General features: G+C 45.0%; 1 protein-coding gene across 4 annotated transcripts in view; it reads left to right on the top strand.

The window, feature by feature from the left end:
• Nucleotides 1-13,749, top strand: part of TTC28 (tetratricopeptide repeat domain 28) — a 599,524-nt gene that overhangs the window by 493,466 nt on the left and 92,309 nt on the right. For all 4 annotated transcript variants that reach the window (XM_055405053.2, XM_055405052.2, XM_055405055.2 and 1 more), the window contains 2 exons: nucleotides 7,840-9,181; nucleotides 10,429-10,952. In XM_055405053.2, coding sequence (XP_055261028.2) covers nucleotides 7,840-9,181; nucleotides 10,429-10,952 — 1,866 coding nt within the window. The remainder of the gene's footprint in view (nucleotides 1-7,839; nucleotides 9,182-10,428; nucleotides 10,953-13,749) is intronic.

Genomic DNA, 13,749 nt, shown 5'->3' with positions numbered 1-13,749 from the left:
CATATACATACATACAGAGAGAAAATAGTATAATAAATCCCCTTATATTCATTGCCCAGTTATCAACATTTTACTAATATTATTTCATCTGTTTTCATAAATACACACATATACTTGCTTTTCCCCTCTGATGGAATATTTTTAAAGCAAAAAGTAGACACCATGTTATTTTATCTGTAAGTAATTCCATATGTACTTCTAGCAGATGAAAAATTTTTAAAGTACAGATGTTGTCTCATGTCACACCTAGTGAGACTAAATACAATTCCTTTATTTCTTCTGCTTGTCTTGCAGGCAGATGGGCTGACACAACCAAAGGTCTGTGGGTCGAAAGTCCCTCTCTCCACTGTCACTAACTCACTTCCTTTCACTGGGCCAGGGCCACATCATTTATAAAGTTAGGAGGTCTCTTCTGTTTCCCAAATCTTAATAGTTTCTGAGAACAGTTAGTGATTTGGCTAGGATTTAACCAAATTCAACCTGTTTGAAAGCAGTGGGAAAGAATAGATGGGCTCTTAAAGCCGCATTTGGATCATGCACTGTTAATAATCATCAGAATAGTAGTATTTTCAGTAAATGAGAACACATCCATCATTTGTACGTTGAAGGTGATACATTGACGTACACTGAGGCTCTACTTTTAGAGAATTTGCAAGAGAAAAGGCTGCCAAACTTCACTGTTAAAATGCTGTTTTGGGTTCAGCAGAATTCTGTTAGTCTCATCCTGTTCCACACCTTTTTTGGTCTTTGCTGGTAATGGTTAGCAACAGAGGCAAAAATGTATTGAGCACTTACTGTCTCCCAGGCACTTGTTCTAGCTTCTCATAAGCAAAACTCCTTGGCCTTCACCACAGGTCTTTGTAGTAGTTCTTATATTCCCATGCAGGGATTGTTCCTAATGCATAGGTGGAAGCTTACTGTGAGGATATATAAATCCATGGAGTAGCCCTCATAGTCAACAAAAGTGTCTGAACTACAGTGTTCAGATGTGACTTCAAATACAAAAAAAAAAAAAAATAGAATGATCTCAGTTCATTTCCAAGATAAATTATTCAGCATCACAGTAATCCAAGTCTATACTCCAGCCACTGATGCTAAAGCAGTTGAAGTCAACTGGTTCTATGAAGATCTACAGCACCTTCTAGAACTAACACCAAAAAAAGATGTCCTTTTCATCACAGAGGATTGGAATGTAAAAGCAGGAAGTCAAAAGATACTCAGAATAACAGGCAAGTTTGACCTTGGACTACAAAATGAATCAGGGCAAAGGTTAACAGAGTTTTGTCCAGAGAACATGGTGGTCATAGCAAACACCCTTTTCCAACAACACAAGAGACAACTCTACATATGGACATCACCAGATATACATATCAAAATCAGATTGATTATGTTCTTTGCAGCCAAATATGGAGAAGCTCCATACAGTTAGTAAAAACAAGAATTGGAGCTGACCGAGGCTCAGATCATGAGCTCCTTATTGCAAAATTCAGGCTTAAACTGCAAAAAGTAGGGAAAACCACTGGGCCATTCAGGTATGACCTAACTCAAACCCCTTATGATTATACAGTGGAGGTGATGAATTAGACTCAAGGGATTAGATCTGGTAGACAGAGTACCTGAATGACTATGGATGGAAGTTCATAACATTGTTTAGGAGGCAGTGACCAAAGCCATCCCAAAGAAAAACAAATACAAGAAGGCAAAATGAGGAGGCTTTACAAATAGCTGAAGAAAGAAAGTGAAAGGCAAGGGAGAAAGGGAAAGATATACCCAACTGAATGCAGAGTTAGAGAGAATAGCAAGGAGAGATGAAAAGGCTTTCTTAAATGAACAATGCAAAGAAATAGAGGAATACAATATAATGGGAAAGACTAGAGATCTCTTCAAGAAAATTGGAGATTTCAAGGGACCATTTCGTGTAAGGATGGGCATGTTAAAGGACAGAAATGGTAAGGACCTAACAGAAGCTAAAGAGATTAAGAAGAGGTGGCAGGAATACACAGAAGTGTACAAAACAGGTCTTAACTACCCAAATAACCATGATGGTATGATCACTCACCTAGAACTGGACATCCTGGAGTGTGAAGTCAAGTGGGCCTTAGAAAGCATCACTACGAACGAAGCTGGTGGAAGTGATGGAATTCAAGCTGAGCTATTTCAAATCCTAAAAGATGATGCTGTGAAAGTACTGCACTCAGTATGTCAACAAATTTGGAAAACTCAGCAGTGGGCACTGGTTTAGAGTGGACTGGAAAAGGTAGTTTTCACTCCAGTCCCAAAGAAAGGCAATGCCAGAGAATGTTCAAATTACCGAACAATTGTGCTCATATCATGTGCTAGCAAAGTTATACTCAAAATCCTTCAAGCTATGCTTCAACAGTACATGAACTGAGAACTTCCAGATGTACACGCTGGGTTTCAAAGAGGCAGAGGAACCAGAGATCAAATTGCCAAGATTCACTGGATCATGGAGAAAGCAAGAGAATTCCAGAAAAATATCTACTTCTGCTTCATTGACGACACTACAGTCTTTAACTGTGGGAATCATGACAAACTGTGGAAGATTCTTCAAGAGATGGGAATACCAGACCACCTTACCTGCCTCCTGAGAAACCTGGGTGCTGGTCAAGAAGCAACAGTTAGAACCAGACATGGAACAACTGACTGGTTCAGAGTTGGGAAAGGAGTATGACAATGCTGTATATTGTCACTCTGGTTGTTTAATTTCTGTGCAGAGTACATCGTGTGAAATGCTGGGTTGGATGAATTACAAGCTGGAATTAAGATTGCTGGGAGAAATATCAACCTCAGATATGCAGATGATACCAGTGTAATGGCAGAAAGTGAAGAGGAACAAAAGAGCCTTTTGATGAGGGTGAAAGAGGAGAATGAAAAAGCTGGCTTATTCAGAAAACTAAGGTCATGGCATCTGGTCCCATCACTTCATGGCAAATAGAAGGGGAAAAAGTGGAAGCAGTGACAGATTTTATTTTCTTGGGCTCTGAAATCACTGTGGATGGTAACTGCAGCCATGAAATTAAAAGACGTTTTCTGCTTGGAAGGAAAGTATGACAAACCTAGACAGCATATTAAAAAGCAGAGACATCGCTTTGTTGCCAAAGTCCATATAGTCAAAGCTACAGTTTTTCCAGTAGTCATGTACAGATGTGAGAGTTGGACCATAAAGACTTGAGTGCTGAAGAACTGATGCTTTGCATTATGGTGCTGGAGAAGACTCTTGAGAGTCCCTTAGAAAGCAAGGAGATCAGAGCAGTCAATCCTAAAGAAGCTCCAATACTTGGGTCACCTGATGTGAAAAGCCAACTCCTTGATAAAGACCCTGCTGCTGGGAAAGATTGAAGGCAAAAGGAGAAGGGGGTGAAAGAGGATGAGATGGTTAGGTAGCATCACTGACTGAATGGACATGAATTTGAGCAAACTCCGGGAGATAGCGGAGGACAGAGGAGCCTGGTGTGCTGCAGTCCATGGGGTCTGCAATGAGTTGGACACGGTTTAGTGAGTGAACAGTGACAATAAATCCATAACCATGTGTCCTTTCTCCACACGCCTTGTGAGAACCGGGCTTTGTGAGGATCTTCTGCCCCACTAATCTTCATTTAATTCCCCTCCCTGCAGCACGTTGTCACCTAGTGCGCCCCCGCTGACAGGCCCTCTGTAAGTCTTCATCTGAGTGACAGCCCTGGAAGATCAAGCTGTGGTCTCAAAAGGGAAGGAGGATCTACAGATTATGTCCTCAGCATGTGCAGTCACTCTGCTGGCAGCTCTCAGGGCCGCTTTTATGTTGCCTCAACAAAGAGAAGGGCTGCCAAGAGTGTGAAATGTTCCGTTCAGAATGCTCCAGGCTGGCAGCGGCGGGGACAGGGCAGACACGAGGCAGAAGAAAAAATGCCCACCTCAGCCGGCCCGTCTCCTCTTACCCTTAGCTGTGTCTGGCAGTCTTTGTTTGAGGACCTTCCTGTGTTCTTTATAGACTCTTGGAGTTGTCAGCCGAGGAGAGAGGCGGAGGAAAGGGGAGTGTGGGCAAGCTGACTGGAGGTCAGATCATTTTGCCATAACCAGCAGGCAGTTTCTTTCACAAATCATTGAGCCCTGGGTAGCCATTATCATCCCAACTGCTCCCTATTAACTAGCCAGACTCTCGAGGCCCTGAGAGAGAAATGGAATTCCTTTTCCTCTGAACTCTCTCTCTGAATACCGCTCACAGCGTGTTTGCGTAGCGTGCGTCATTAGCTAAGCTTGTTGATAGACTCTACTGTGTCTCTCATGCTGTTTCTTTGAGATTATTGTAACCTGGCCTTGTTAATAAGAAAGCAAAAAACACCAAAAAGTTTTCAGTTTTTAAAAAAGCAACAAAATAAAGCTTCAGAGACATAAATTTAGAGTCTCAAAGATATCGATTGAATGAGATGGGAGTCGGGCTTATAAAATGGGACTTCTGACTTAAAGTCCTGTGCCTTTTCCATTATAGCATGCTTTTCCAGATACTTAGCCAGCTTCCTGTAGGATGGGGTACAGGTGGGGAAGATGGGGTGCCAGCCAGGTGACCTGTTCTTTGGTGGAAGAAGGCACACAAAAAGCCTGAGCTTCCTCTGTTGCCTTCTCTGAAGGTTCCATGCCGCTTGCTTCTTCTTACCATCATCTTAGCGACCAATTAGTGGCCATATTGCCTTAAAAATCATTGCCATGAAATCCAAAAGCTGTGGGGAAACCATCATTGTAAAGGCATTGCTGTGAGGGGAAGTCCAAGAGGGTTAAGAGGACACTCCGCCACCCTCCTCAGCTCTGGCTCTGCACGCACAGCAGGGCAGGCATCCTGCCGCGTATTTCTCCTCATGCAAAGCTGAGGAGAGAGGGAGTAAATGGTGCATTTCCACTAAGGATACCTGGAAAGTTGAAACTTTACAAGTTTCCTCTTTGGGTAAAAGCAGGTTAGGGATACAGGCCACATTCAGGCCTTCAGAACTGAAATGTTTCTGTCACTAGTAATTTTTCACCACTAAAAGGGTTTCAGGTGATTCTGAGGTACTGCGTTTGGGGCATCTTAGAGTTTCTAACCTTGAAACAGTCTTTGAAAATCTGTTCCTTCCAGCTGGGACGCCAGTGACATCCCCGATCCAGGGGAGTGACCAGACCTAATCTGCTCCAATTGGAGCAGAGTTTCAAAAATATTTGATTAATTTTTAAACCAAGGATTATGCATTCATCATAGAAAAATCCTATAAAATACAGCAAGATTCCACCCCCCAAAAAATTACTACTGTTAACATTTTTAAAAATGTGTATTGTATGTATAAGTATAAACATATATCTATACACACACATGCATGAACCCTATTAATGTCTTTATTAAGGATACTATTTTGTGCCCATATAACCCCTTTGCTCAGTCACTTCAGTTGTGTCTACTCTTTGTGACCCTGTGGACTGTAGCCCACCAGGCTCCTCTGTCTATGGGATTCTCCGGGCAATATTACTTGCCCTCCTCCTGGGGATCTTCCCAATCCAGGGATCAAACTCACATCTCCTTCATTACAGGAGGATTCTTTTACTGCTGAGCCACTGGGGAAGCCCATATAACCCCTTAATACATTTTATTTTTCCCCATGTCAATATATAAACTTCTGCTTCACCATTTTTAATGGTACCATGTTATTCCATCATATAGAGTACCATGATTTGCTTATTTTAAACGGAAATATTTAGCTTGTACAAGGAAATACACAGAAGAATCACCATAGTTTGTTTAATCTCTACCACCTTGAGAATTCCCTTCCCTGGAAGCATATAGTAATTTCAGTAACTAATATTTGAATTTCACTTTATAGTTTACACATGTGTGTGAGCTTGCACATACATTATTTCATTTGATCCTCACTACTATCCTAAGGTTTGTATCAAAATTATCATTTTCCTCAATTTATGGATGAACTGAAAAAATTCTCAAAGAGGCTAAATGATTTATCCAGTGTCCTGAATCCAGTTAATGTCATACGGATGGCTGGATCCAGAGACAGGCACAACTCCTATGGCAGAACAGACCTCCGCTGCAGGGAGTCAGGACCAAAGGAGTGGCCCTGGCATGCTCCTCTCTCCTGCACGCCCTGCTCACTTCAGCTTGTATTATGTATGTTGACAGTATTCGTTTCATGACTGTCTCCCTTATGACCCTGTGTGCTTTCTGAGGGCAGACTTGTGTCTTCATTTTTCTCGCTGTGTGTTGCCCACCACAAGGCTTGGTACACAATAAATGTTCAGTTAATATTTGCTGGGTCAGTGTGTGAGTGAGGGAAGGAAGGAAAGAAAGGCGTTGTAAAGATAAGCAAACTGCAGAAGCTGGATTTTGATAGTCGGCTTTCTCAATGCCTCTGTTTTCAATTCAGACATTTCAGTGAGAACCCATCTTGGTGTTTTTGAGTTTTTATACTTCTGCAGGTTTCTGTCACCAGTACAAAGTTCGCACGTTGATGCAGAGAAAAGCATATTCGAAACCAGGGGCAGAGAGAAGCCTGTTTGCATACTAGATCCTTTTGCCTTTTCTGTGTCTCCCACCCAGCCCCATCTGGAATGAACCTGTCCTTAAAGGCGCTTCCCAAGTTCCTTTTATGATATCCCTCATTTGCAACTGCTTTAGATTTATGATATTTATGATATATCTCATTTTGAACTGCTTGTAAAAACAACCACTTAGCTTAGCAGCTATAGAATAGTTTATGAGAGCTGTTTGAAGTGCTATTATTGTTGACTGTAAAAGCTGGATAGCAAAATTAGAAGAAATTTTGAAACAAAAATCATTCAAATCCCATCACCTAACAAGGCAACTGTTTTTATCTTTTCATAATCCCCTTGAGGTCTTGTCCATGTGCACACGTTCATTTTCCTCATCATTGTTACAGGGAGTATGCAGCATTGTTCTTTGCTTTTTCCACTTAACATTATTGCAAGAACCCGTTTTTCCCTGTTTTTCCGCATAGTCTTTGTAATGATCTTTTTAATGACTGCATAATCCCCTATTGAGTTGATGTACCGAAATGTACTTATACAACCCCCAGTGTTTGCCATTGAAGATGTTTCTGATCTTCCACTAATCCATAACCCTGCAGTGAAGACTGTCACGCGTAGAACTTGTGAGGATTTCCTTAGAAGACACTCCCCTGAGCAGGACTGCACGGCCTGAGCAGCACCCGGAGTGAGGCTGTCTCGCTGCTCCTCCAGAGGCTGTTCCCATGTATGTCCTACAGTTGATGGGTTTACTAGTTTCAGGGCCACCTCACTGGTACAGGGTATTGTTTAAATTTTTTGTTTGCTAATTTAGTAGAAGTAAAACGGTACTTCAGAGTTGCTTTATTTTGCATTTCTTTGATTATTAAAAGAAATTAACATTTTCCCCTGTGGTTACTCTTTGTATTTCCTTGGATATGAGTTGTCTGCCTATTTCAGTAAATTAAGGTCTTGATTTTTTTTTAATCAAACCCAGTTAAATCTTTACACACAATAGCTATTGAATTTTTTGTATATGATTTATATATTTCCCAGTATTGTGTTTGCCTTTTAATTTTAGGCATCTATTTGTAGTATAAAACTTACTATTTTTGTAACCAAATCTGTCAGTGTTTTTTGTGGGTTTTTTTTTTTTTTTCTGTTGCTTTGAAGCTTAGAAAGCTATTCCCCCTCTGGAGAGCTGATAAATATTTAATTCTACCTTCTGTTATTTTAAATTCTTTAATTCATCTGGATTGTATTGGAGTATAAATTGAGTTGCAAATTACATTTCATTGCTGATCAGTCATTCCAGCCCTTTTCCTTTGCGCTCCTTCTCAGGAATCATACACCAGATGAAAGGCGACTATGATGCTGCACTGAAGCTCCACAAGGCCCACCTGTGCATCGCCCAGGAGCTGAGTGACTACGCCGCCCAGGGCCGCGCCTACGGAAACATGGGCAACGCCTACAATGCTCTGGGCATGTACGACCAGGCAGTCAAGTACCACCGGCAGGAGCTGCAAATCTCCATGGAAGTGAATGACCGTGCCTCACAGGCATCCACGCACGGGAACCTCGCTGTGGCCTACCAGGCGCTGGGCGCCCATGACCGGGCCCTGCAGCACTATCAGAACCACTTGAACATCGCCCGGGAGCTGCGAGACATCCAGAGCGAGGCCCGGGCTCTCAGCAACCTGGGCAACTTCCACTGCTCTCGAGGGGAGTACGTCCAGGCCGCCCCCTATTATGAACAGTACCTCCGGCTTTCTCCTGACCTTCAAGACATGGAGGGAGAAGGGAAGGTCTGCCACAACCTCGGCTACGCCCATTACTGCCTTGGAAATTACCAGGAGGCCGTAAAGTACTATGAGCAGGATCTGGCCCTGGCCAAAGACCTTCACGACAAATTGAGTCAAGCAAAAGCTTACTGCAACTTGGGCTTAGCATTCAAGGCTCTGTTGAATTTCAGCAAAGCTGAAGAGTGTCAAAAGTACCTCCTGTCCCTAGCCCAGTCCCTGAATAATTCCCAGGCTAAATTTAGAGCCCTGGGGAACCTGGGAGATATATTCATCTGTAAAAAAGATATCAATGGTGCAATAAAATTTTATGAACAGCAGCTGGGCTTGGCTCACCACGTGAAGGACAGGAGACTGGAGGCCAGTGCATACGCAGCCCTGGGCACCGCATACCGAATGATCCAGAAACACGACAAGGCCTTGGGTTATCACACACAGGAGCTGGAGGTATATCAGGAGCTGAGTGACCTGCCGGGAGAGTGCAGAGCTCATGGGCACCTGGCCGCAGTCTACATGGCCCTGGGGAAGTACACAATGGCTTTCAAGTGTTACGAGGAGCAGCTGGATCTAGGGCAGAAGCTGAAGGACCCAAGTCTTGAAGCTCAGGTCTATGGCAACATGGGCATCACAAAGATGAACATGAACGTGATGGAAGAAGCCATTGGCTACTTCGAGCAGCAGCTGGCCATGCTGCAGCAGCTGAGTGGGAATGAGTCTGTGCTCGACAGGGGCCGGGCCTACGGCAACCTGGGGGATTGCTACGAGGCCTTGGGCGACTACGAGGAAGCTATCAAGTACTATGAACAGTATTTATCTGTTGCCCAGAGTCTGAATCGCATGCAAGACCAAGCCAAGGCTTACCGAGGCCTGGGCAATGGACACAGGTAAGAATGCAGAGGACGGGTGCGGTTAGTAAACCTGCACGAGGGCTGCTGTTAGGTCCACACGGCAGTGCACTGACTGCAGAGCGACTCCACACGCCGCTCATGGGCTTCCTCCAGTGATCCGTGAGCTTAGCAGGGGCATGTCTACCCTTGGGTCACGGAGGAAGAAGCTAAGGCCCAGAGTTTATGTCCAAGATTACACAGCTCGCAAGGGACAGCTGAGAGTTTAACACAGGACTCTCTGACTCCAAATGCAGTGCCTTTTTGACTACATCATAATGAGCAGACTAAAAGAATAGGAAGGGGAAAGATGAATGAATCAATCTAACTTATATTTTCTGATTTCCCCTCACATTATATGAATGTGTTCATTAATATAACATCTCTACCCACCAATTAGTTGGACCCCATACTGTTGCTTTTAGGGAAAGCCACCTCAAAAGAGGGGGAGTGAATGAGCATATACTGTCATCATGCTAGACACCTTGTGTAGATATCTTGTTTAATATTTATTGCAGTTGTGTATTAGTCTGCATTTATCCTCATTGGCTACAGGATGTAGAATTTATCAGCATCCAGAAACTGAAGCTCAGGGAAAGGAATCCATGTGTCCTACACAGCTGGTTTATTCTGCTGCCGGAGTCCACGCCCTTCTCCCTCTTACCGTGTCATCTCTTAGCAGCACAGTAAGACACACTGTTGGCCAAGGCGCTGCTTTCCTCCTGGGTGTGGGGAACCCAAGAAGGTGTCTGTGTCTGCAGAATATATGGCCTCTCCAGACAGGCAGGGGATTAGGGCTCCTGGAGAGGAGGAAGGGCAAGGGTCAGACTAAATCATCACCCACAGAGTGCTCTGAGAAGCTCAGGGTGAAAGATTTATCGCCATTGTAAAGTGATTTCAAAAACATAGTCTGTGCAGTAGTGGAAATTGGGAGGCCCAAAGAACCAAACAGTTCACTTGCTATCATTGTGCCTATTAATATATTTTATGTTTCCTCTGGGGTGTATATCCCATTGAATCTCAGGCTCTTGGGAAGGTCACTAAGGGATGACTCTTGAATTGCTTTCCAGATTATGAAATTCCCCTGCATCTCACTCTAAGGGCACATGATAGATTTTAGCTAGAAGAGGAGTTAAGAGCTTCTATAGTAAGCGACAGTGACAAATGCTTTTCATTTTCTCAGGGGCTTTAGCATGTCTGCACCTGCACAAAATAATATCATTGCTTTTCTGTCTACATCCCCACAGGGCAATGGGGAGCTTGCAGCAAGCCCTGGTGTGCTTTGAAAAGAGGCTCGTGGTCGCCCATGAGCTCGGGGAGGCCTTTAATAAAGCCCAGGCCTACGGCGAGCTGGGAAGTCTGCACAGCCAATTAGGGAATTATGAACAAGCCATTTCCTGCCTTGAACGCCAGCTGAACATTGCTAGAGAGATGAAGGACCGAGCTCTGGAAAGTGATGCGGCCTGTGGCCTGGGGGGTGTGTACCAGCAGATGGGGGAGTACGATACGGCCCTGCAGTACCACCAGCTGGACCTGCAGATTGCTGAGGAGACCAACAACCCCACGTGCCAGGGCCGGGCCTATGGGAACCTGGGCCTGACCTACGAGTCCCTGGGCACCTTCGAGAGAGCTGTGGTCTATCAGGAACAGCACTTGAGCATCGCTGCACAGATGAATGACTTGGTGGCCAAGACGGTGTCTTACAGCAGCCTTGGAAGGACGCATCATGCTCTGCAGAACTATTCCCAAGCAGTCATGTACTTGCAGGAAGGTAAGTGGAAAGGTCTGTGCAGCTTCTCGGTCTACTCTGAGTCTGAGCTCACAGTCTGCCCGGGAGGAAATGCACTCATGTGAGTGACCATCTCAACCTGGAGTGAGGATTCAGAGGCTGCATCATCAGTTCAACTCCAAAACCACAGTGTCCCCCCGTGGGTGCTCCTTAAGAGTTCACAGCTCTTTCCGCTCTCCTGGATGCGTTACCCAGCTTGTCTCACTCTGCTAGCCATCTGTCCAGGGAGCTGACACCCTCCTTGCCTTTCAGAGCCCTCCACTGAATGAAAAACACCTTCTCCACAAGATGAAGTTAGATCTTAGCACGTACAGTTTAATGCTCTGCATCAGGAGATGTGCAGCGGTTCTGAGCCCGTTGTGCGCTAGACAGTACCTGAACTGCGTCAGCACTGTGTAGAAGTCCGTTTCAGGGTGGTGCCAGGGTCTAATCCAGTAGCATTTGTCTCAGGTCCGCTCAAGCCGTCAGCCAGGTTTCCCAGCATTGGTTACTCCGGGGCTGGGCTGGCGACACAGTGTGCTTGCTGCAGGCCAGCCCAGAAAGTGCCTGCTTGCCTCACTTCCCCTGGCCCTGTTCCCTCTCTGGCAGAGGCTCCATGTGGCAGCCTGCACACAGGTGGTCCTGCGGTGCTTCCTCCCTCACCATGCAGAAGCCCTGGGGCAGTGTGTTTGCCCTCCATTCCGGAAACCCTCCTGGAAAGCAGTTCTTCTCACAGGACCATGCCTTGTTACCACTTGGGATGGGGCACAGCAGATGCAGTGTTCTTGGCTCTTGAGTAGAAGGAAAGGGGTATTGATTTCCAGCAAAAACGCTCATATGTGGTTTCCAGAAAACTTTCCATACATACTTTATCTAATTGGATTTAATTCTCTTAGTAACCCTGAGAGGTGTATCTTTTCATTCCCATTGGCAGCTAAGTGACCTGAGACTCAGAGTGCAGTGGCTTGATCCTGATCGCATGGTCAGTCAGTGGTGGCGTGGGGCTCAACCCAGGTTTCTTGATCCCAGGAACTGCATGAAACCCCACACAGCCTCCTAGAACAGAGCCAGGCTGGCGCAGTCACGTCCACGATCACTCCTGAGCCCCAGCTGGGAGCTGGGAGAGAGAGGCAGCACACGGAGTGGAGAACGGGCCAGCGGCTGATGGTCAGGGTGGTCCGCTGCGCAGACCAGGTCTTGCCCTGGCCTGCAGGCTGAGAGGTTACTGGGAGGCAGTAAGCCACTCCCCAGACATTATTTGGCTCCCACTCAATGGGAGCTCTGCCTCAATGCATTAAATACAAGAGTTGGCTTTTGGTTTCCTGAAACTAGACTGTGGTAAAATTCTAACAGACTGGGGACAGTTTTCAGTTGAATATGTGAAAACTATTAAATTCAGACCTAGCATATGACAACCTTTCAGCTGTGTTCTTTGGTTTTTCCTGAAATACTATTTCCATGAAACAGCTGCTTTGCCTGAGATATTGTAACATAATTTTCTATATTTATGGAAAGCTGTTTTTTTATTGCTGTAATATTAAGTCTTGCAGAGATCTAAATTCTTATTGTGGCATCTCCACGGTGTCTTTTTAGTGGATATGGTCTACCCTAGAGCCTGATGTTCCTCTTGGGCCCATCCAGACACCTTTTCACATGAGTTGTTATAGGTGCAGGACCCCTACTGGACGCTTTCTGAGTGCTCTGAGTTGGGTCTTCAGCCTCTTGCAAAGAGGGAACAGTTCAGTTGGAAACCCCTTTAGATCTCTTTCCTGACTTTTGGAAGGGACTGTGGACTAGCATCACACCGCCCATGTGCAATAGAATCTCATAGGTGGGCCTGGTCGGAGTCCTTTGAACAAGCTCTGTGGGTTGTATAGTTACCCTTGATTGAAACCACTAGTTTTATCCAGTTTTTTTCTCTTTTTGCAAATAAAGCAAGGGAGCTAGAGCCAACTCAGCTCCAGGAGAGCCGGATGGCTGGGTCAGATTCTCAGAGCAGAAGCAGGTGGAAACTGGGTCAGCACAGATGTCGTGTCTACTGTGTTTGCTCTTCACTGTTGAACTTCTGACCATGGGGCCAGGAACGGTCCCCACTATGGGATCCAGCAGGGAGCATGGTTAAGTCCCTGCTTGCACAGAACATACCTTCTGGAGGGGCTGCCACAGTGAACTTCCAGCTCAGAGGCCCAGGCCTAGCAAGGAGAGCAATCCTGAAGAGTGAATAGGGTTAGTTGGTTGAAGGTTAAAACAATCGGCCTCCTCCTGGTTTTCACCCAAGAACCATTTCTTCTATTTCTGTTCCTACTCTATGAAGTATTTTAAAATGTGAATAATTTGCAAGTACATATTGTTTTTGTTACCCAGTGATATGATTTAAATGTAAAATGCTGTTGCTAAGTTTTCTGAGTTATGTGCATTTTGAGATACATGATATTTTATGGAGCTTGAACCCGAGTCTCATTTTTATTAGCCTCTCAACTGACTCAGTTCTTTTCCAGAAGTCTGAAACTGAGTGGGCCCAGCATGCTCAGAGGCAGGTTCCCATTCACCCTGATTAGATTATAAAGAGGAAGTCCTTCCTTTGTGTGTACAGTTGTAGCATGGCAGCCTTCCTGCCGTCTCGGCACAAGCTGACTTCTCAGTACAGAGAGCAGGGTAACGAGGGCAGAGTGATGCTGAGAACTGCTTAGTGACCCACACAATAAAAGGTTGCCTTCAGATTTGACTCGCTCAAAGCCCTGGAGGTTGCTAGTGTCCTGAAATCCAGAAGCTTGCTGTGAGTAAGTGACCCAAACTGCTG

The sequence above is a fragment of the Moschus berezovskii genome, chromosome 19 (assembly GCF_049115385.1).
Source record: "Moschus berezovskii isolate FMDL1 chromosome 19, NW_MosBer_1.0, whole genome shotgun sequence".
Taxonomy (NCBI): domain Eukaryota; kingdom Metazoa; phylum Chordata; class Mammalia; order Artiodactyla; family Moschidae; genus Moschus; species Moschus berezovskii.
This window is presented reverse-complemented; position numbering and strand designations above follow the sequence as displayed.